This window comes from Schistocerca cancellata, chromosome 9 (genome assembly GCF_023864275.1).
Source record: "Schistocerca cancellata isolate TAMUIC-IGC-003103 chromosome 9, iqSchCanc2.1, whole genome shotgun sequence".
Lineage (NCBI taxonomy): Eukaryota > Metazoa > Arthropoda > Insecta > Orthoptera > Acrididae > Schistocerca > Schistocerca cancellata.
In genome coordinates, this window is record NC_064634.1 from 290,351,055 (window position 1) to 290,375,769 (window position 24,715).

At 44.3% G+C, this 24,715-nt stretch overlaps 1 protein-coding gene across 1 annotated transcript in view; it reads left to right on the top strand.

The window, feature by feature from the left end:
• The window catches only part of LOC126101360 (aminopeptidase N), a 360,940-nt gene that overhangs the window by 304,908 nt on the left and 31,317 nt on the right, over positions 1-24,715 (top strand). Inside the window, exons 14-15 of the mRNA XM_049912028.1 lie at positions 7,580-7,747; positions 16,167-16,310. Coding sequence (XP_049767985.1) covers positions 7,580-7,747; positions 16,167-16,310 — 312 coding nt within the window. The remainder of the gene's footprint in view (positions 1-7,579; positions 7,748-16,166; positions 16,311-24,715) is intronic.

Here is a 24,715-nt window from a genome sequence, read left to right on the forward strand (position 1 = left end):
CTGGTCCGCCTCTCGTGACGTTTACTTGTCAATTCGGCATTATGTAAGAATATCCAGTTACTTTTGATCAGATAGTGTATAACGTCTGACAAATCGGAGGTGATGTCCACAGGGAAGTGTATTGGAACGCTGCCCGTTCATTTTACAAGTATTATTAATAACCAGGTAGGCAGTATTAATAGCAACCGTAGACTTTTCGCGGATAATGCAGTTATTTGTAACTGATTACTGTCTGAAAAGAGCTGCTTCTGATTCTATCAACAGTCTTCGCAAATCGCAAATAATCTGATAACAGAGCATTGTAAAAATACTTCAATATGGCTGGCTGTAATTGAAGTGGGATGACGAGCAACTATTGCCCACCATTGCGCCTTAATTCCTTTTGCACAATAGTTCACGTAAAAACTAAACTAAACTCCGTCCGAATAGGCTATGAAGGCTCAACGGGACTGACCGGCCGCCGTATCATCCTCAGCCCACAGGCTGTCACTAGATGCGGATATGGAGGGATATGTAGTCAGCACACCGCTCTCCCAGCCGTATGTCAGTTTCCGAGACCGGAGCCGCTACTTCTGAATAAAGTTGCTCCTCAGTTTGCCTCACAAGGACTGAATGCACCCCGCTTGCCAACAGCGCTCGACAGACCGGATGGTCACCTATCCAAGTGCTTGCGCAGCCCGACAACGCTTAAGTTACCACTGCGGCAAGGCCATTGGCACAGTAGTTGATCTGTTAATCTACATTCCCCCGTTGACAGCTTCTTTCTTCTCTATGGCGCTGGTTTGGACAGCATCAGCGGTGTTATTATCCTCCTATGCATTCCGCGAAAGGCAGTTAGTATCCTTGACTTTGCATCAGTTTCTGCACACTACTGTGCGTTATATTCCTGAATATTCATTTGCCAACTTGCTATCGTCAACTTCATGGCAAATGAGTGCAGAGGCTCCACCAGCGGGTCAACATGTCTTAAAAGAGAAGATGTAATACTTACTTGGGGGATCCCATTTCATTTCCTGTAAACATCAACCGTATACCACTGACTTCAATCGTATGCGGCTCGCGTGAGAGAACTATCGCATCAAATGTCTATTACTCCGTGCGTACCAACGCGTACTGCTCTCTACCAGTCCACAAGACCTCAACAAGCTTCGACTTCCTATTGGTGGTAAAGAGACTACGATCGTATTACGTATCAAACGAAATTTGTGACTGGACTGAGTAGGTGGGGACGGTGCAGCGTGTTATTTTGGATGCAGAGTCATTGACAGATCTGGAAGTACCTTCTAGCTGTGATGATAGGTGTGCTGTGGTGATATGGTACGATTTTGATTACCACAATCCATCGAAAAATTAGCCTTGTCGTAAAGTCGTAGACTGCAGGCGTTTCTGAATTTGAAATGCCGCCTTTAGTATTACGACATCACTTTATGCGTGTAACGTTCACATACTCTGACTGACAAAGAAAGTGAAACACGCAGAAGACATGGTTGTATGTCAACGTAACTGCTCGTACGTACACACCATAGGCGAGAATGTAAATGAGTCGTAGTTCTCTGTAACAGGTAGAATGGCAATAGAGTACATTAGTGTCGTTCGTGTTTGGTGTTGTTAGTAATCGTCGTATGGTATATTATAGGCGTGAATAGCGTCAGATTTTGAGTGTTCACTGTGTAGGACACTGAGATGGTACGTACTCGTTTGAGACAGCGTTATCAGCATCTGGTAGAGTTTGAGAACTATTTATATAACTTTTGGGCATTTAAGCTATACTTCGTCGCTCGTTCACCATCTTGTACCTTGAAATAGAAGATCTTTACCTTGAAACATACAGGGTGTTTCAAAAATGACCGGTATATTTGAAATGGCAATAAAAACTAAACGAGCAGCTATAGAAATACATCGTTTGTTGCAATATGCTTGGGACAACAATACATTTTCAGGCGAACAAACTATCGAAATTACAGTAGTTACAATTTTCAACAACAGATGGCGCTGCAAGTGATGTGAAAGATATAGAAGATAACGCAGTCAGTGGGTGCGCCATTCTGTACGTCGTCTTTCTGCTGTAAGCGTGTGCTGTTCACAACGTGCAAGTGTGCTGTAGACAACATGGTTTATTCCTTAGAACAGAGGATTTTTCTGGTGTCGGAATTCCACCGCCTAGAACACAGTGTTGTTGCAACAAGACGAAGTTTTCAACGGAGGTTTAATGTAACCAAAGGACCGAAAAGCGATACAATAAAGGATCTGTTTGAAAAATTTCAACGGACTGGGAACGTGACAGATGAACGTGCTGGAAAGGTAGGGCGACCGCGTACGGCAACCACAGAGGGCAACGCACAGTTAGTGCAGCAGGTGATCCAACAGCGGCCTCGGGTTTCCGTTCGCCGTGTTGCAGCTGCGGTCCAAATGACGCCAACGTCCACGTATCGTCTCATGCACCAGAGTTTACACCTCTATCCATACAAAATTCAAACGCGGCGACCCCTCAGCGCCGCTACCATTGCTGCACGAGAGACATTCGCTAACGATATAGTGCACAGGATTGATGACGGCGATATGCATGTGGGCAGCATTTGGTTTACTGACGAAGCTTATTTTTACCTGGACGGCTTCGTCAATAAACAGAACTGGCGCATATGGGGAACCGAAAAGCCCCATGTTGCAGTCCCATCGTCCCTGCATCCTCAAAAAGTACTGGTCTGGGCCGCCATTTCTTCCAAAGGAATCATTGGCCCATTTTTCAGACCCGAAACGATTACTGCATCACGCTATCTGGACATTCTTCGTGAATTTGTGGCGGTACAAACTGCCTTAGACGACACTGCGAACACCTCGTGGTTTATGCAAGATGGTGCCCGGCCACATCGCACAGCCGACGTCTTTAATTTCCTGAATGAATATTTCGATGATCGTGTGATTGCTTTGGGCTATCCGAAACATACAGGAGGCGGCGTGGATTGGCTTCCCTATTCGCCAGACATGAACCCCTGTGACTTCTTTCTTTGGGGACACTTGAAAGACCAGGTGTACCGCCAGAATCCAGAAACAATTGAACAGCTGAAGCAGTACATCTCATCTGCATGTGAAGCCATTCCGCCAGACACGTTGTCAAAGGTATCGGGTAATTTCATTCGGAGACTACGCCATATTATTGCTACGCATGGTGGATATGTGGAAAATATCGTACTATAGAGTTTCCCAGACCGCAGCGCCATCTGTTGTTGAAAATTGTAACTACTGTAATTTCGAAAGTTTGTCTGCCTGAAAATGTGCTGTTGTCCCAAGCATATTGCAACAAACGGTGTATTTCTATCGCTGCTCGTTTAGTTTTTATTGCCGTTTCAAATATACCGGTCATTTTTGAAACACCCTGTATGATCTTTAATGTCTTAACAATATTACCTGACCAGAAAACGGAGATTTGTGTTAGTTTCCAATAGCTTCCATTTCAAATTGTATTTAACTTGTAATTGGTTTTCGATAATAATTCCGCTTATTTTGACTTTACTTGCTGATTGATGGTTTTTAGTAGAGTAATAATGTAACATATTGACCATTAAATACGGTAGTGACGAGATTTTCTCGATTATGGTGCTTTTAAATTTAAAACGAATATCTGTTTTAAGTATATGACATGTGTTCACATTTGGTAAAAATATCGTAATTTTCCGTAGTAACTCTGTAATTTCAGAAATAGACTGCGGCACAATGTGTATGAAATAAGAAATAATTTTAATTTTGTATTATAGAGCTAGCTACAGGTGAAAGTGTAAAAAGTGTACCAAGGTACAATACTCTCCACTAGTGTCCGAAAAAACCTGCACGAATGTTCATCTAGGTATTGATAAGCTTTCAGGTGGTGCTTGTTTTAAAAGGTCAGAAATGTAAATTTCTGCACTTCACAAAACGCATAAACGTAATATTCTAGGACAGTGATATCAATGAGTCACAACAGGAATTAATCCATTTATATAAATACCTGGATACAACAATTTGCAGGCAAACGAAATGATAACGTAAGCCGCGCCATGAGTAAGAAAGGTAGCGTACGGTTCACTGGTAGAATCCTAGGAAAATGGAATAGGTCTACAAGAGAAATTGGTTACAGAACGCTCGTGCGAGTCATCTTGTAACAGTGCACAAATGTATGGGGAGCCATACCAAACAGGACTATCAGGGATATTGAACTTATACAAAGAAGGCAGCATGAATGATTGCCACTTTGTTTCAGTCATGGGAGAAAGTGGGTGAGATGCTGAAATGCCTGAACTGGAGACTGAAGTGGCCGTTCACTATCCCATGCCTACGAATGTATACTTGCAATGTTTCAAGAACCAGTTTTAAGAGCGGACTCTAGGAATGCACTAAACCCCAAAAGTATTGCTCCCGTAAGAATTGTAACAAGTAGTTTAGACTAATTACAGTGTACACAGAAGGATTTATGCAATCACTCTTTTTTCCCTCCATATACGAATAGCATGGGAAAAAGTGTAATCCTGGTAAAATGTAAGGTACCTCCATTCATCCACATCACACTGGTTTGCAGAGTATAAATATGTAGATATAGATTCCTATTTCCACGACAATCCTTATATGTTGTGCAATACGATTAGCCTTGTACGAATATAGTAGGTGTGGTTTTTTACATTATTTGGCCAACACTGACCTCGGGATATGCAATTGTCTTTCTACGTGCGTTTATGGTGGGGCCGATCCTTGTCATCAGCTATTGCCTATATTATTACACTATCCAGTCACATTAATGTGACCACTGTCTATGTTCGACCACTCACAGACGTCAGGTGGCAGCACTGGCAGTGGAGGTTATACAAAGTAAGTCAGGGGACCGCGGAAAAACAGTGCAGTCATTGTAATGCAAAAACGGAGGGATTTATCTGACATCCAAAAGGACATGATCATTGGCTTTTGGGCCAACCGTGGAAGCATGTCCAGAACGGCTAAGTTTGTAATTTGTTCACGTGCCACCATCGTTAAAGTATATCGTGCATGGAAAAATGGCGCTATCCAAAACAGCCATCGAGGTAACTGTGGTGCACCACAGGTCATAGATCACAGGGGTGAACATCGGCTGTGGGGATGTGTACGGGGGATTAGACGTGCAGCTGTTGAGCTACTGACTACCTAGTCTGGATCAGACACCCACACTGACTTCTGTTCCCCAGCAACGAAGTTAGGAATTTGCACCCCAGACCGCTACAGGACGTCCAATGAGAGCCGACAGGTGGCCTTTTCAGATGAATCGCGTTTTATGCTCCATCGGATAAGAAATAAGAATCTTGCAACAATCGTCGGAACAGCCCGGGTCAGATAGTCTTCCCTAGGTACACTCCTGGAAATTGAAATAAGAACACCGTGAATTCATTGTCCCAGGAAGGGGAAACTTTATTGACACATTCCTGGGGTCAGATACATCACATGATCACACTGACAGAACCACAGGCACATAGACACAGGCAACAGAGCATGCACAATGTCGGCACTAGTACAGTGTATATCCACCTTTCGCAGCAATGCAGGCTGCTATTCTCCCATGGAGACGATCGTAGAGATGCTGGATGTAGTCCTGTGGAACGGCTTGCCATGCCATTTCCACCTGGCGCCTCAGTTGGACCAGCGTTCGTGCTGGACGCGCAGACCGCGTGAGACGACGCTTCATCCAGTCCCAAACATGCTCAATGGGGGACAGATCCGGAGACCTTGCTGGCCAGGGTAGTTGACTTACACCTTCTAGAGCACGTTGGGTGGCACGGGATACATGCGGACGTACATTGTCCTGTTGGAACAGCAAGTTCCCTTGCCGGTCTAGGAATGGTAGAACGATGGGTTCGATGACGGTTTGGATGTACCGTGCACTATTCAGTGTCCCCTCGACGATCACCAGTGGTGTACGGCCAGTGTAGGAGATCGCTCCCCACACCATGATGCCGGGTGTTGGCCCTGTGTGCCTCGGTCGTATGCAGTCCTGATTGTGGCGCTCACCTGCACGGCGCCAAACACGCATACGACCATCATTGGCACCAAGGCAGAAGCGACTCTCATCGCTGAAGACGACACGTCTCCATTCATCCCTCCATTCACGCCCGTCGCGACACTACTGGAGGCGGGCTGCACGATGTTGGGGCGTGAGCGGAAGACGGCCTAACGGTGTGCGGGACCGTAGCCCAGCTTCATGGAGACGGTTGCGAATGGTCCTCGCCGATACCCCAGGAGCAACAGTGTCCCTAATTTGTTGGGAAGTGGCGGTGCGGTCCCCTACGGCACTGCGTAGGATCCTACGGTCTTGGCGTGCATCCGTGCGTCGCTGCGGTCCGGTCCCAGGTCGACGGGCACGTGCACCTTCCGCCGACCACTGGCGACAACATCGATGTACTGTGGAGACCTCACGCCACACGTGTTGAGCAATTCGGCGGTACGTCCACCCGGCCTCCCGCATGCCCACTATACGCCCTCGCTCAAAGTCCGTCAACTGCACATACGGTTCACGTCCACGCTGTCGCGGCATGCTACCAGTGTTAAAGACTGCGATGGAGCTCCGTATGCCACGGCAAACTGGCTGACACTGACGGCGGCGGTGCACAAATGCTGCGCAGCTAGCGCCATTCGACGGCCAACACCGCGGTTCCTGGTGTGTCCGCTGTGCCGTGCGTGTGATCATTGCTTGTACAGCCCTCTCGCAGTGTCCGGAGCAAGTATGGTGGGTCTGACACACCGGTGTCAATGTGTTCTTTTTTCCATTTCCAGGAGTGTAATCTTGTCATTCTGGAAGGCACACTAGATCAACACAAGTATGCACCTATCCTTGGGGTGTATGTCTATACCTTGAGAGTATGTCCATACCTTTCTTTCTCCTCGTTACGATGGCATCTACCAGGAGGACAATGCAACGTGTCACACAGCTCGCAGTGTACATACCGGGCTTCGAAAAGCACCAGGATGAGTTTATCGTACTCCCCGGATCACCAAACTCCACAGATTTAAACCCAAGCGAGAAACTGTGGGACCATCTCGATTGGACTGTTCGCAGCACAGAATCTTCAGCCAAGAAACTTTGTGCAGGTGGCCGTGGCACTGAAGTCCGCATGGCTACACATCCCTATCGCTATCTTCCAAAACCTCACTGACTTTCATCCTGTACGTCTCGCAGTGGTCCGCATTGGACAACTTGGTTATTCAGGTTTTTGATAGGTGGTCACATCAATGTCACTGGACAGTGTAGTACTGTTAATAAGAATAAAATGACTATTTTATACATATTTTAATTTGTTGAGGACAGCTTAAATCATGCTAAAACTTACGTTGTCGATGCTTGAGTTCTAAGGTGGAATGCTCCACACTTCTGGTCCTGATGATTCGCTTAGAATCTGTGATTCAGAAGGCTAGAACTTGGTCCAGTAACATCATAGTCATATGACATGTCAAATTATCCTATTATCTAACATGACAGGACCCTTCTATCTTCTATATGATCACAGTCTTTAGTCTGTTTTTCGTTGGTGTAATTTATGGTGAATGTATCCTTGACTATCTAATGCTCTAGATGTAACGTGTTTTACAGGATTTCCGGCAATTTGAAGAATGTCGTGTATTGCACGGCAATCAGAACTGGTGGGGTAGAGGAGTGGGAGTTCGCCTGGGAGCGCTACCAGTCGACCAACGTCGGTAGCGAGAGGGACATCCTGCTGGGCGCCATGGGATGCTCCAGAGAGCCCTGGCTACTCAACAGGTACGCCTTCTCGCCACTCACCATATTTACTATGACCCACAGCTCAGAAAAAATGAAGTGGAAGGGAAGGAGGGGATGGGGGTACTACGAAACTGGGAGACAGAGTAGGACAGATAGAGGAATATGTTGAACGTGATGGTAGAGTTACAGAGAGCTGACTTAGTTTGAGAAATTGGTATGTACAGGGACAGTGAGAAACAGGAAGAGGAATAAATGGTTGAGCAAAGAAAGGACAGGAGGGTACAGGAGCTAGAAGGGAGGAAGAGGGCCAGGGGAGAAATGTGGGACAAGTGGAAAGCTGGAGAGGAGGGATTAGAAGAGAGAGAGAGGTAAATGATAGAGGAAGGGAGAGGTAAAAGGACACAAAGAGGACCCAGAAAGGAATCTGGGACAGCTGGAAAGTAGGAGAGGAGGGATTAGAAGCAAGAAAGATGTACAGGGACTAAGAAATAGGAAGAGATAAAGGGACATAGGGAGAGGAAGAGGGAGGGGAAGGGAGGGACAGAAGAAAAATAAGAGAGAAGAAGACGCAAGGAGAGTGAAGCGAAAGACAAAAGCGAGGTAATGAAGGGGATAGGCAGGGAAGAGTGGCAACAATTGAAGATTAGGGTTTAACATTCAGTTGAGGATGGATCCATTAAAGACACAGCACAAACTCGGATTGGTGAAGAACATGGAAGGAAATCGGTAGTGTCATTTTCAAAAGAATAATCCTGATATTTGCTTAAGCTCTTTAGGGAAACTATTGGAAATCTAACTCTAGATAGACATACAAGGGTTTGAACTGTGTTCATCAAAAAGGCGAGTCCAGTGCCTTAACCTCTGCGCCACCTCGCTCAATGCCAAGTAGGCGAAATAAAGGGCTGGTTATTGGGAGGGGAGGGGGGAGGGGGAGTTGTACAGAGTTGGATAGATGGATGGAGGTAGAAAGAATGAAGGAATGGGAGAGAAGAGGAAGGGAAAGAGGGAATGACATGGGGGAGGAAGGAGGAAGAGAGAGTGGACAAAATCCTTGGAGAAAAAAAGAATGGATGCCAAGGGAAGGGAAAGTGGATGAGGGGAGTGAGGGAGAGGGATAGGGGGTGGAGTGAAAAGTTAATTGCTGGGAGGGGAAACGAGAAGTAAGTGGATGGGAGGCTAGGATCAACAGTAGGTAGCAAGGACGAACAGAATCAGTCTACTACACCGAAATAGGGCGAACGAGGACTGGCGCGAAGCGAAGTGAGTGGGGACGTGGAAGGAGCTGAGTAAAGGTAAGAATCATAGCAACAACAGACGAAAAGCCACGCGGGATTAGCCGAGCGGCCTCAGGCGCTGCAGTCATGGACTGTGCGGCTGGTCCCGGCGGAGGTTCGAGTCCTCCCTCGGGCATGGGTGTGTGTGTTTGTCCTTAGGATAATTTAGGTTAAGTAGTGCATAAGCTTAGGGACTGATGACCTTATCAGATAAGTCCCATAAAATTTCACACACATCTGAACACAGACGAAAAATTTAGTCTCTTTGTGATGTAGCAAATATTTGGTGACGTATGAGTTGTGGTTTTGTTTATTCCTTACGTCGTTCCAGTTGTGTTCTGTTGTAGGAATACATAAACTATAAGTTACGCTACCATACATCACAATTTTTGCATGCAGTCTGTTCTCCACATTTCGCAAAGCTCCATTTGACGAACATGCAACGAAAATGAATTGAATGGTCGGCGGCGAGCCTTTGTTTTCTGTCGTTGAGTTGCATGTTTTGTTTTCCAAATTTGTTGAACGCAGAAGAAGGAAGTGAGTTACAAGGCAGAAAACAAGCTCGCATGATAAACTTTTCCATTACACAGGTAGTGTATTTTGCGAAGACTGGTTTGCTCATGGTATCCAAGCGATGCTTCATCTGGAAACAAAATTTTACCCAGAAACGCCACACCACTTTTCAGTTTTTGGAGAACTAAAAACGATCTGAAAATCATTGACAGGAAGTTGTTCATGGAACGAAATGTGGGAAGGATGAAATGCGAGAAATAAAATGAAATGAAATGTCGTGTGGCTAGGGCCTCCCGTCGGGTAGACCGTTCGCCTGGTGCAGGTCTTTCGAGTTGTCGCCACTTCGGCGACCTGCGAGAGGATGTAATATTCACAGCGCAGTCCTTCCACTGAAACAACTGCACGTTCTGATGCCTCGTAGACCACGTGGATTGTGTGTTACCTTCGCTACAATGTTGGTTTGGTTTCATTTCTCTCTTCATTTACTGTTATTCCCATTGGCGTACTTCCAGCTTTCTTACAATGCTTGCAAAGACGGATCAGTGCTCACAAAGTCAGATCAGGAGAGAGAGAGAGGTAAATGATAGAGGTAGGGAGGACACAAAGAGAGGACCTGGGAAGAAATATGGGACAGTTGGAAAGTGCCCTATAAATGCTGTTGAGCCTGCCGTGCGAACGGATACTCGCCTAATAGGGTCGCCGGCTACCGGTACAAAAAGGACAGCTCGGTTCCGACGGAGGCTTCCGCCAGCCTAGCTTCGTCCTCAGTCTTGATCTCCTCACAGCTCAACATCAACATCGACTTGGCCCCGCGCCCGCGCCGCGGCGGACACGCCACGATGCGACACACTTCGTGCCGGGACGCTCATCGTAAGGTTTTAAGACTCTCCTTTGAGTGCCCACATATGTAATGTCCGAGTAGGGAACTCCGCCCGTCTCTGCCGGTACTTCCGTGTGGTAATCTTGTGCCTTTCGTTCGGACCTTACCTGGGCCATTTCTCCCGCGAGAGACTATTAATTCCATGCCTCGCATCGGAAAAGTCGGCGTTGCGCTTTTAGATACTCTCGGACGAGGTAGTGAGTTATTTGGTGTCTACTACTCTTACCGCGCCGCTCTTTCGCCTAGTACCGTGACTTTCTCTTATAAAAGTTAATTTTGAAGTCATTTCATGTTTTTAAAAATTTTTGATCACTGTTCAAAAATGTTTATTAAAATTTCATGTCTTGTTTGCAGCAGTTCTTTTCCTTTTTGAGGGTGGGGGGAGGGGGCGAGGGGTAATCAGTCTTCTGACTGGTTTCATGCGGTCCGCCACGTATGTCTCTCCTGTGCCAACCTCTTCATCTCATAGCAGCACTTGCAACCTACATCCTCAATTATTTGCTGTATGTATTCCAATCTCTGTCTTCCTCTACAGTTTTGCCCGCTACAGCTCAAATGGTTCAAATGGCTCTGAGCACTATGGGACTTAACATCTGAGGTCATCAGTCCCCTAGAACTTAGAACTACTTAAACCTAACTAACCTAAGGACATCACACACATCCATGCCCGAGGCAGGATTCGAACCTGCGACCGTAGCGGTCGCTCGGTTCCAGGCCGCTACAGCTCCCTCTAGTACCATGGAAATCATTCCATGAGGTATTAACAGATATCCTATCATCCTGTCCCTTCTCCTTCTCAGTGTTTTCCACATATTCCTTTCCTCTCCGATTCTGCGCAGAACCTCCTCATTCCCTACCTTATCAGTCCACCTTATTTTCAACATTCGTCTGTAGCACCACATCTCAAATGCTTCGATTCTCTCCTGTTCCAGTTTTCCCACAGTCAATGTTTCACTACCATGCAATGTTGAACTCCAGACGTACATTCTCAGAAATTTCTTCCTCAAATTAAGGCCTATGTTCGATGCAAGTAGAGTTCTCTTGCCCAGGAATGCCCTTTCTGCCAGTGCTAGTCTGCTATTGATGTCCTCCTTACTCGGTCCGTCGTTGGTTATTTGCAGAATTCCTTAACTTCATCCACTTCGTGACCATCAATCCTAACGTTAAGTTTTTCGCTGTTTTCATTCCTGCTACTTCTCATTACCTTCGTCTTTCTTCGATTTACTCTCAATCCATATTCTGTACTCATTATATTGTTCATTCCGTTCAGGAGATCATGTAATTCTTCTTCACTTTCACTCAGGTCAGCAATGTCACGAGCAAATCGTATCATTGATATCATTTCACCTTGAATTTTAATTCCACTCCTGGACCTTTCTTTTACTTCCATTATTGCTTCTTTGATGTACAGTTTGAATAGTAGGGCCAAAGACTACGCCCCTGTCTTACACCCTTTTTAATCCTAGAACTTCGTTCTTGGTCGTTCACTCTTATAATTCCCCCTTGGCTCTTGTACATATTGAATATTACCCATCTCTCCCTACACCTTATCCCTATTTTTCGCAAAATTTAGAACATTTTGCAACATTTTACATTGTCGAAGGCATTTTCCAGGTACAAATCCTATGAGTGCTTCTTTATTTTTCTTTATTCTTGCTTCCATTATCAAGCGCAAGGTCAAAATTGCCTCTCTCGTGCCTTCACCTTTTCTGAGGCCAAACTGATCTACATCTAGCACATCTTCAATTTTCTTTTCCATTCTTCTGTATATTATTCTTATCAGCAACTTGGATGCCTTAGCTGTTAAGCTGATTGTGCGATAATTCTCGCACTTGTCAGCTCTTGCAGTCTTCTGCATTGTGTGGATGATATTTTTCCCAAAGTCAGATGGTATGTCTTCAGACTCATACATTCTTCACACCTACGTGAATAGTCGTTTTGTTTCCACTTCCCCCAATGATTTTAGAAATTCTGATGGAATGTTATGTATCCCTTCTGCCTTTTAAATTCTGATTCTAATACTGGATCCCCTATCTCTTCTAAATCGACTTCTTTTTCTTCTTCTATCACATCAGACAAATCTTCTCTATCATAGAGGCTTTCAATGCATTCTTTCCACTTATCCGCTCTCTCCTCTGCATTTAACAGTGAAATTCCCGTTGCACTCTTAATGTTACCACCTTTGCTTTTAATATCACCGAAGGTTGTTTTGACTTTCCTGTATGCTGAGTCTGTCCTTCCGACAATCATTTCTTTTTCGATTTCTTCACATTTTTCGTGCAGCCATTTCGTCTAAGCTTCCCTGCACTTCCTATTTATTTCATTCCTCAGCAACATGTATTTCTGTATTCCTGAGTTTCCCGGAACATTTTTGTACTTCCTCCTCATCGATCAACTGAAGTATTATTTCTGTTACCCATGGTTTCTTCGCAGTTACCTTCTTTGTACCTATGTTTTTCTTACCAACTGCTGTGATGGCCCTTTTTAGAGATTCCTCTTCAACTGTACTGCCTACTGAACTATTCCTTATTGCTGTATCTAGAGCCTCAGAGAACTTCATGCGTATCTCATCATTCCTTAGTACTTCCGCACCCCACTTCTTTCGAATTGATTCTTCCTGACTAATGTCTCAAACTTCAGCCTACTCTTCATCACTACCATATTTGATCTGAGTCTATATCTGCTCCTGGGTACGCCTTACAATCCAGTATCTGATTTGGGAATCTCTGTCTCACCATGATGTAAACTGGCTGAAATCTTCTCGTGTCAGCCGGCCGTTTCTGAGTATACCACCTCCTCTTGTGGTTCTTGAACAGAGTATTCGCTATTACTAGCGGAAATGTATTACAGAATTCAATTAGTTTAGTCGTTTTAATAAACGCGTTGTCTTCTTAGCCTTAGGAAGAGGCTGTCAGTAATTACATGGCAAATATGGAGAGGGTACGCCCTCCACCCCTGGAAAATTTTAAAAATTAGAATCCTGATTTAGGCTTTAAACGCTGTATTTCAGACATTTTCCAACCCTGAATGAAAAAGATATATTTAACTGATCATATATTTATTTTCATATTAAAATTAATTCAGATTATCATCTTCAATAAAGAAAACTACTTCAGCCTCAATGTCACTCACATTTCCAATGAAGGTGACGAGGGAACTTGCAGTTTCTGATTGCCCCGCCCGTCTACGTTTACTACTGACGGTTGTCTCCTAAATACATTCTTTTGTGCCTCACAGAAGGCATGGTATAGTTTTTTCACCGTCCTTTTGTATGGCGACAGCCCACGTAACTTGCTGTCGATAAATAATTCCAGAGTTGGATAACAAATACTGTTGTCGTTGTTGTTGCTGCGGTATTGAAAAATTAGGGAATTAAGGGTCTTTATCTACGTCACTGCTGCTATTTCGAAGCCACGTAGTATTTTTTTTAGGGAGTCACGATTGTGTTTAATATTTTTAAAACTATGACTCTGAACATTCCAGAGGCACTCTGTGCCTCATAGAATGTGACATGTTCGTAATTTTTCCTCTGGCTCACGCCACGTCGAAAAGGAACACACGTAAAGACAACAAACACCCAACTCTACATACAGATCAAAAACAAACACTAGTGCCATGTAGCGGCATTTGTTGGTAGCGGGCCAGGAAAAACGTTCCTTTGATCCGTACCGACACGGCCATGGAACGCTGTTTCGTGTTGCCAAGTTGTTGGCAACGTCTGCAGCCCAGTAATGGGAGCGAACGATGTTGCAGAACATGTTTCCAACACAGTATAAACACGTCTTTAGTAAGCCGAGGTGACGAAATCATTCTTAAATGGTTCAAATGGCTCTGAGCAAATGGCTCTGAGCACTATGGGACTCAACATCTTAGGTCATAAGTCCCCTAGAACTTAGAACTACTTAAACCTAACTAACCTACGGACATCACACACATCCATGCCCGAGGCAGGATTCGAACCTGAGACCGTAGCAGTCACGCGATTCCGGACTGAAGCGCCTAGAACCGCTCGGCCACCGCGGCCGGCAATCATTCTTAGCTTTACTGCGAACTCAGGAAGTAAATCATTGCCATCTATAAAACATTAGCATATGATTAAACAAATGTAAGTCCGCAGCTCGTGGTCGTGCGGTAGCGTTCTCGCTTCCCATGCCCGGGTTCCCAGGTTCGATCCCCGGCGGGGTCAGGGATTTTCTCTGCCTCGTAATGACTGGGTGTTGTGTGACGTCCTTAGGTTAGTTAGGTTTAAGTAGTTCTAAGTTCTAGGGGACTGATGACCATAGATGTTAAGTCCCATAGTGCTCAGAGCCATTTGGACCATTTTTTAAACAAATGTAAACAATACCTTCTTCGACTTTTCGAAACATCAAATTGTAAAATGTCTGCTTCCGTAATTTTTTAGTAACAAATGTCTGCTTCCGTAATTTTTAGTAACTTCCCTTTAACTCCATAATTAAGGTGACATCTCTGTAATAATTACGGATAATCCGTAATAGTTGGCAGCCATGCGTGTAGAGATCGCTCTTTGTGCAGTACGTATCACGCCTTATTTGGAAATGTTGTAATTATTTAAGTATGTCACGTAGCGAAACACTCCTACAGTACTATTATGCGGGCGCTTTAAGGTGATAGTTTTATGTGGGTGAGAGTTTTGAACTACGATTGAGTAAGATACCGTTAGAGGTCGGACTTGAACTTCCACGTTTACGAAACTGTCAACTTCAACAAACAATTATGCCGTGGCCGTCATCGAATACTTCGTAGTGTGCGTTGCTTGTTGTCGGTTGCTTAATTTGATATGAGTGTGAAGAGACTAATTGTGGCCCATGACGGCTTTGGAGTACGACACTGACAACACCAGAAGGTATCAGCGATCTCTGTAACCGTTACGTCAGTTCTGTTTCCTCAGGAGTACAGGACACGGTCTCAGGTGCCAGTCCTGAGAGAGGAAGGTGACGCTTGTTTCCCCGATGCGCTCCTCACCCCTAGGGCGGTCGGCATTCTCATTTGTTCACACTCGAGAAGCGATTACCTTCTTACAGTGTCCGCACCCCGCATTCTACAATCGTGTGAAAGATGAGCAATATCGGTGACCCATCGGGTGGACGCTCCTCTTGTAAGTAAATCACCAGTCACTCCTTGTAAGGGTTAGTGCTAGGGCCTAATGAGACGGGAGAAAATTTATACTGGGTGATTTAGGTTTTATGCAACCTGCAGCAACTTCAAATACCACGTACAAGATTTTCATATTCTCTCCCTCACTACGTGCAATCTATCAGTCATGCAGAAAAAATGAACAATTGTAGGAAATGTAGTGTAGTTAAATTTTGTACTGGGATACGTTTTCGAATTATTCAAGAAAAACGTACATAAGTGATCTTAAAACGTGCTGTTCTTCAATAATTCGAAAACTGTGGCCTGCAGCGAAATCTAATCCCAGCACAGAATTTAACTAAATTACATTTCCTGCAAAAAAGTTCTGTTCATTTTTTCTGTAGGGCTAATAATTGGGACGTAGTGAACGAGAGGATATAAAATATCTCGAACGTGGTTTTTGATGGTATTGTGAATTGCATACAACCCATAGACAGGGGCAGTTGAAGCAACATGTATGTTAAGTGGCTGGAGTCTTCAGTCAGTACTGTATTAAGACCTACATTTCACCCAATAGTTTTCTAGAATCGTTGGATTATTGTATTTTATTAATGTGCATTTTTGTTGGTGTCCTGTAACGCAGCGCTAGCTGAGCATATTGACGACATGCTGTTTGTGTGTGTGTGTGTGTGTGCAGGTACCTGGAGAAGGCGGTGACGGAAGGCTCTGGCATTCGGCGACAGGACTCGGCTCGCGTCTTCAGCGCCGTCTCCTCCAACACCGTGGGACAGCCACTGGCCTACAGCTTCCTGAGGAACCACTGGAACAGAATACGCGAATAGTATGTACTGCACTGTCTCTAATCCTCAGCTGTAACAGCATATCGAAACACTGTAACTCGCCTAGCCAGTCCAGCAAAAGGAATTTATTGCGCTAGTCTTCACATCACACCAATTCACTAGTAACTCACATACCAGTCCGTGCCGTGACGCCTTGAACTAGTCAGAAAGCTGACCTAAAGATTCACCATGGAAGTCTGTAGTCGTCCCAATCAGTTATTGAGAAAACAGTTTGAAGAAATTAGCAGAGAGAGAGAGAGACAGTGGAGCACATTTTCAGCCATAATCAGCGAAGCACAACATGAAAAGTGACAGTGTTGCTTTTTTTTTCTTTATTGTAATTTAAAATCCTCACGAGGGGGGAAAGCTGGCAGCGGATAAAACAGCTCTCCAGCCAAAGGTTTCACATATTTTAATATACGAGGGCAGTTCAATAAGTAATGCAACACATTTTTTTTCTCGGCCAATTTTGGTTGAAAAAACCGGAAATTTCTTGTGGAATATTTTCAAACATTCCCGCTTCGTCTCGTATAGTTTCATTGACTTCCGACAGGTGGCAGCGCTGTACGGAGCTGTTAAAATGGCGTCTGTAACGGATGTGCGTTGCAAACAACGGGCAGTGATCGAGTTTCTTTTGGCGGAAAACCAGGGCATCTCAGATATTCATAGGCGCTTGCAGAATGTCTACGGTGATCTGGCAGTGGACAAAAGCACGGTGAGTCGTTGGGCGAAGCGTGTGTCATCATCGCCGCAAGGTCAAGCAAGACTGTCTGATCTCCCGCGTGCGGGCCGGCCGTGCACAGCTGTGACTCCTGCAATGGCGGAGCGTGCGAACACACTCGTTCGAGATGATCGACGGATCACCATCAAACAACTCAGAGCTCAACTTGACATCTCTGTTGGTAGTGCTGTCACAATTGTTCACCAGTTGGGATATTCAAAGGTTTGTTCCAGCTGGGTCCCTCGTTGTCTAACCGAAGACCATAAAGAGCAAAGGAGAACCATCTGTGCGGAATTGCTTGCTCGTCATGTGTCTGAGGGTGACAATTTCTTGTCAAAGATTGTTACAGGCGATGAAACATGGGTTCATCACTTCGAACCTGAAACAAAACGGCAATCAATGGAGTGGCGCCACACCCACTCCCCTACCAAGAAAAAGTTTAAAGCCATACCCTCAGCCGGTACAGTCATGGTTACAGTCTTCTGGGACGCTGAAGGGGTTATTCTGTTCGATGTCCTTCCCCATGGTCAAATGATCAACTCTGAGTGTATTGTGCTACTCTTCAGAAATTGAAGAAACGACTTCAGCGTGTTCGTAGGCACAAAAATCTGAACTAACTTCTCCTTCTTCATGACAACGCAAGACCTCACACAAGTCTTCGCACCCGAGAGGAGCTCACAAAACTTCAGTGGACTGTTCTTCCTCATGCACCCTACAGCCCCGATCTCGCACCGTCGGATTTCCATATGTTTGGCCCAATGAAGGACGCAATCCGTGGGAGGCACTACGCGGATGATGAAGAAGTTATTGATGCAGCACGACGTTGGCTCCGACATCGACCAGTGGAATGGTACGACCGTGCAGGCATACAGGCCCTCATTTCAAGGTGGCGTAAGGCCGTAGCATTGAATGGAGATTACGTTGAAAAATAGTGTTGTGTAGCTAAAAGATTGGGGAATAACCTGGTGTATTTCAATGCTGAATAAAACAACCCCTGTTTCAGAAAAAAAATGTGTTGCATTACTTATTGAACTGCCCTCGTACACTATTTGACAAAGAAGGACTCAAAAGACGTGGTTACAGGTCAATGGAATTACGCACTTGTACACAACGTCGTTGGGTATGTAAATTATTAGAGTTGCAATTCTCTGAGACAGGTAGAGCGACCAACATAGTCGCTGTTACTCTTGTTTAGTGTAGTTACCACGCCTGGTAGGGTATATAAGGGGCTGACCAATCTAGAACATTGATTGATCCCTCAGAAGAATATGGAGATACCACATACAGGAGTGAGACAGTGTTGTCAGCACATGAAGAATGTGGAAGGGTCTTGTTGTGGTTTCCATTTGGCCAGCTGGTCGAATGGTGCAGTATGCGGATTTGGGGGGCATTCGGATATGACAATTCCGCTACCTTCGACAGCGTAAGAACGTGAGGCTGCCTTATTCGTTGCCAAGGTTGCAGTCGATTTTGTCTGATTACCACAGAGGAGAATCGCCATATTGTGCACCAAGCACGTTGTAGAACCTTCACATTTGCGTCTGCTATCCGAGAACAAGTAATGGGCTCCCTGCAGTTTGTGGTGTCATTTCGCACGATTTGTATGAGGATAGCAGCAGCTGGGCTAGAGAATGATAGTTCCATGCAGCAGCTGTCCTTAACACAACATAAATGGCGGCATTTGAAGTGGTGCTGTGACTTGGAAGCAGGGAGTGCCGATGAATGGCGTTTGCTTTGAGTTCAGCAAAGAGTCGCGGTTCTGCATTAACCCGAATTAAATTGTCAGTGAGTATGGCGGGGACCTGGAGAGAGGTCCCGTTCTCCCGGAAGTCTTTTCTTCAACTCAGTGACAGACGTTTTTTTCGGAAGTTCACATCAGTGACAGAATTGAAAGCTGCAATCTTATGTTTATGAATTTACTTGGCTAGGATATGTGGATTTATTGATTTCGCTTTGCATATTAAATACTTGGGCCAACGGCCTCGCCGCAGTGGTAACACCGGTTCCCGTCAGATCACCGAAGTTAAGCGCTGTCGGGCTGGGCTAGCGCTTGGATAGGTGACCATCCAGTCTGCCGAGCGCTGTTAGCAAGCGGGGTGCACTCAGCCCTTGTGAGGCAAACTGAGGAGCTACTTGATTGAGAAGTAGCGGCTCCGGTCTCGGAAACTGACCTGCGGCTGGGAGAGCGGTGTGCTGACCACATGCCCCTCCTTATCCGCATCCAGTGACGCCTGTGGGCTGAGGATGACACGGCGGCCAGTCGGTACCTTTGGGCCTTCATGGCCTGTGCGGGAGGAGTGTAGTTTGGTTTTCTTTATTAAATACTTGACGACATTGCTTTCCATCTTTTGATAAGTTATATTCTTATTTTTTGCTAGTAAAAACGAAATTATTAAGTTTACTTCGTGATTTGGGTGCCTACTCATTACATTTTGGTTTCGCTTTGTTTATGAATAAAAATAACTGGAATATAGTTGAGTCTTTCTGAATACAGCTGAGTGGCTAGAAGACTGAAGACTATGTGATCTCAAGAACCCATTGAAGATTGTGAAGCAAGACTTGCTGCAACACGAGAACGTCAAGCTTTAACTCGCACTTTGGAAGCTCCTTCTAAAAATAAGACACGACGTAACTCTTTATCTGGAGCATCGTGCATTATCTCGCTCCTCAGTTCCCTACACTCACAGGGACTTAAAGCTGTTTCCCTCAAACGCAACATCATAGACGCGGAAATTTTGATGGGAAGTGGCACAGCAGAACAAGTTTTTATACCTCTAATCATGCTTATTCCTAACAGTTTACCATTTCCCTTTAAACGTGTACAATTCCTTGTGAACTTATGTTCTGCCTTGACCATAAACAAAGCACATGGCCAGAAACTGTATCTTGCGCGCGTGGACCTTAGTGGCAGTTGCTTTTCGCATAGCCAACTCTACGTGGCTATCTCTGATGTTAGTGAAATAAAAAAGCTCTCACTAAAGCTAGAATCTTCAGGGTTGTTAGGCCGCGTCATAATTCCTTCTACAATAATCGACGTTTCGATGGCTCTGCTGGGGTCTTCTTCAGGTTGTTTTCGTGTCCACTATTGTGTTCTAGCAGTAGTTGACACCGAAACATGCTGAAGAAGATCCCAGCAGTGGGGTCGAAAAGTCGATTATTTTAGAAGGAAATATGACGCGGCCTAACAACGCAGAAGTCCTTAACTTTAGTGACAACGGCCTCGAAAGCCTGCAGGCTTACAAAAAAGCTCTTCATTCAGGTCCCTAATCATACTACTTCTAACTCTGTACACAAAGAAGCTTCATAAGTCAAAAATAAATTCCACATGTAGAGTGTCTCGGGCACAGCTATAAATAGATACCCGGGCAACGCTGCGTTTCTCCGCTAATTATCCAGCTAATTATCTCACATGTACTACGAACATCTGTGCTTTCTTCTTCTTCTTTGTCCTCTATGCTACTCTCATTTCGTACAGCATCACTAATGTCTTTTTTTATCCATGATTTCTAAAATAGGTTCCTCATCGTCGATGACTACCCAGCAGTTCAAATCTTTAAGATCAGTGCTTTACTGCAGAACACCACACGTAGACGGGGTGTCACTGTTGTCAATACCTGTGTCACTACATTCTTTATCCGTTGCATTGCCTTCAAAAGAACACTTGCCCCAGCAATTAACAATAATGGTACGCCTGATGCTTTATGACACGAGGCTCACTGAAAACGCAACAGTCTGTAGATTTCAAGAACATTTCCGTTTCGTGATCAGAATTTGCTGTTGGTGTGAGCAGTTCATGGTGATAATGAACCTTAAATGCTCGTATGATTCTCTGATCCAGTGGGTGAATGAACACAGATGTTCTTTAGGCAAAAAAAAGTTTTTATTTTTGCATCTTGTGACTCTAATACATCGGCAGGTGGATGAGCAGGACAGTGATCAACAATTAGTAGGGCTTCTTCTGTCAGCGCAAGTGATTTTTATATCGCATTACATCCAAATCAGGAGTATACCAGACAGTAGAATATTGGGCTTTTGCATTGTAAACATGCTTCTGTATCACTGCAGGGATGCAGCTCTCCGACGTTTGGAATTAAGGCAGCCGAAAATGCACACACGTTTCTTGTGGTGTCTGTTCTTTGTAGTTGCGGAGTACAGGATAATTATAAAGTCCATCAAACATCTCAGAAAATCGGTACACAAAAATTAGCAAGAAAAACGTAACATATGACACAGTATGCGAAAGACAAACATTCGCACTTCTTTTTGCAATATTTATAGATGTTCTATGTGTCCACTTATCGTCACACGGTACACATCTAACTCCGTCCATAACCGACCCAACGAGTAAGGGGTGATGGTAAAAACAGCTGCTGCGATGCGATATCGCAAGTCTTCGAAGTTCTGTGGTAGATATGGAACATAACTACTATGGAACATAACTACATAATAAAAAAAAAGGCAGAGTTCTAAGTCCATCGGCTTGGGTGGCCACTCGAGTAATGCCAGGTCATTGACCAAAAGCACGACCTGTGCAGCGACGTGGCAGCATCTTATTCAGGTAATCTCGTACACAGTTGAGCAAATGTGAAGAGGCGCCACTTGCTACGAGACGAAATCCCTGTCATCTGTTTGAAGTTTTGGCGTGATCCACAGTTGCAGCACGTAACTATCGATCTTGGCACAAACTGCTGCTCATCTGGAAACCTTCCTACATTTCGCAATAATTTTCTGACATGACCTCCATGTAATGAACTGCAGCGTCTGCGAACATCCTGAGAGAGATAAAAATCAAGTATGCCACGTCGTTTTATTTATAACTTGAGCAAATATATCTCACTTCTGCTCTATATCCGTACTGTGCAAACTACTGTGAAGTGCATGGTAAAGGGTACTTCCCATTGTTCCAAGTATTGGGGCTTCTTCCCATTCCTTTCGCGTAAGGAGCGCTGGATGAATTGTTGCTAAAATGCCTCTGTGCAAGCCGTAATTCGTCCAGCCTTGTCTTCACCGACCCATACAAAAGTGTCACTAGATAGGAACGGGGAAAATTTGCTTTAGTTCATGGCCAAATTCAGCGTCAATTTTTTTCCAAATTTGGTGTTATTTTTTTGCAAACATTTAATTTTTTTGCCAAATTTGTTGTTATTTTTTGCAAAATTCAGTGTTTTTGCCAAATCTGATGTTATTCGTTTGCCTACTTTGGCACTATTTTTCGCTAAATTCGGTGTTATTTTTTGCCAGGTTTTGTGGTTTTTTTGCCTTTTGCCAAATTTGATATTATTTCTTGCCAAATCTAGTGTCATTTTTCCCAAATTCAAAGTTCATTGATAAACAGGGTGTCATTTTTGTCAAATTCGGCGTTTTTTTGCAAATTTGGAGTTACTTTTTGCTAAATTTCGGGTTATTTTTTTCTAAATTCGATACTCCCTTTTTGCCAAATTCGGTGTTACTGGTTTGCCAAATTCAGTGTTACTTTTTCGCCAGATTCGACGTTAATTTTTTGCCAAGTTCTGTGTTATTTTTGTCAAGTTCACTGGTATTTTTTTCGTCAAATTCGGCGTTATTTTTGCCATATTCGGTGTCACTGTTTGCCATGTTCCGTGTTTTTTGGCAAATTTGTTATTTTTTGCCAAATTTGGTGTTGTTTTTTGCAATATTCGATATTATTTATTTGCCAAATTCTACATTACTTTTTAGCCAAACTCGGTGTTCCTTTTCGTCAAATTCGATTATCATTTTTGCCAAATTATGGTTTACTGTCAAAATCGATGTTTTTTTTTTTGGTCAAATAAAATATTGTTTTTCCTAAATGGGACGTCTTTCTTGCCAAATTCCGCGTTATTTTTGATAATTTCGGCGCTGTTTTCGACACTACATCGAAGTTCGTCATGCGGGAAATGAACTGTCACTTTAAGATTGTACATGAACCTATGCTTTCAAAATGAAATTTTTATATTCAATAGCGATCAGTTACCAATATTAGTAAACTGTGGTCTTGAAGTTTATAACATTTTTGTATGGAAAAGTTTAAAATATTTCGATACATAACAAAAATCGCCGATTTCGTGTTATTTCGCTAAAAACCGCATATTTCGCGTTCTTTTTCGTGTTATCTTATTCGCGAGATTTTCCTGTTTCTACACATAGAGGATTATAATATACTCCTAATTCGCTCACAAAAAATGACTCTCGAAACTTTGTGTCTATCTTCAAGCGTCTGCTACTTCGGGTTTTTCAGCATCTACGTGACACTCTCCCACGGGTCAAACATGCAGCCATTCGTGCCGCCCTTCTTTGTACACATTCAGTATCCTCTGATCGCTGAGTTTGATATGGGACCCACGCACTTGCACAATATTCTATATTGGGTCGCACTACCTCCTCTCTAGGCTGATTATATTTTCCCAGTATTGTAGATGAATAAAGACACAGATTTGTTGAAATGGTTCCGACAAAGTGCAGTTCATCAGTAAAGGAAATCGCATTACTGCGACCATTTCTAGAGCACTGTTCCAGTGTTTGGAGTCCTCATCAAGTAGGCATGACAACAGACATCGAACGAATTCAGATAACCGGTGCCAGGATCGTGACAGGTGAATATAGCGCATACGGAAAGTGCAAAACAAGCGCTTGAGAAACCAGAATGGGAACCTTGGAAGAAAAACGACATGTTTCCCGCGAAATTCTGTTGTGTGAATTTAGAGAACCTTTATTCCAAGAATATTCTGCAACCATTATGCCACCACCGTACATCTCGCGTAGGGATGAAAAGAATGAAGCAGGTTACACGACGCAGCTAAGTCTGCACCACCGCCCCAAGCCTGGAACCGTCAAGTTCTTCGTTATCCCTATGTCACGATACACCTAACATGTAAGTCTGCACCAGCGCCCCAAAGGTACACTTCTGAGCTGCAGGCTTACTTACATACTTGAGTGTGCAAGTTGAAATTTTTGCAAAGCTGCTGTTTACTCATAGTGAAACTTCTGAGAGGTCTAGGTTCGCGTTTATTAAGCAATTACCACAATCTTGTGCATCTAGACTGAAATTACGTTATAAGTATATAGGATTATGGGCTAGAGTGTTATTTTTATTCCATGCTGGTCCTAGCAAATGAGTATCTATGTTTACGTTTCACAGGGATATAGAGCCGTGTCGACTCCAGCGCTGTGATCAGCTGTGTTAGGTTTGACGGTTGAGGATCCATAGCGTGAACAGTCAGATCGTGGTGGTTCCACAGATTCTCGATTGGGTTTAAATCCTATGGGTTTGGTTGCCAGGGGGGTTAGGTTGGCTTTTCTTGGTGCTCTTTGAACCATTCACGTACACTGCGAGCCATATTACACATTGCATTGTCTAGCTGGTAGATGCCATCGTGAGGAGGGAAAACAAACACTTGTAGGGGTGGAAACCGTCCCCAATTATAGTATCACACTTGTGGTGATCGATTATGCCTTCCAGAATGTTGATATCACCCAGGGAAAGCCACGAAAACCTTCCCCAGATCATAACGCTCCCTCCTGCTGCCTGAACCCTTTCGATGATTCTTTTGGGGCTGTAGACGCCAACATCAATCTGACCGATGGAGAATAAAGCGTGATTCACGTGAAAAGGCTACCAGTCGCCACTCATTGGGCTTCCAGCTGCGGTACTGGCGTGTAAATTCTACCCTTCGTCGCCAATAAACA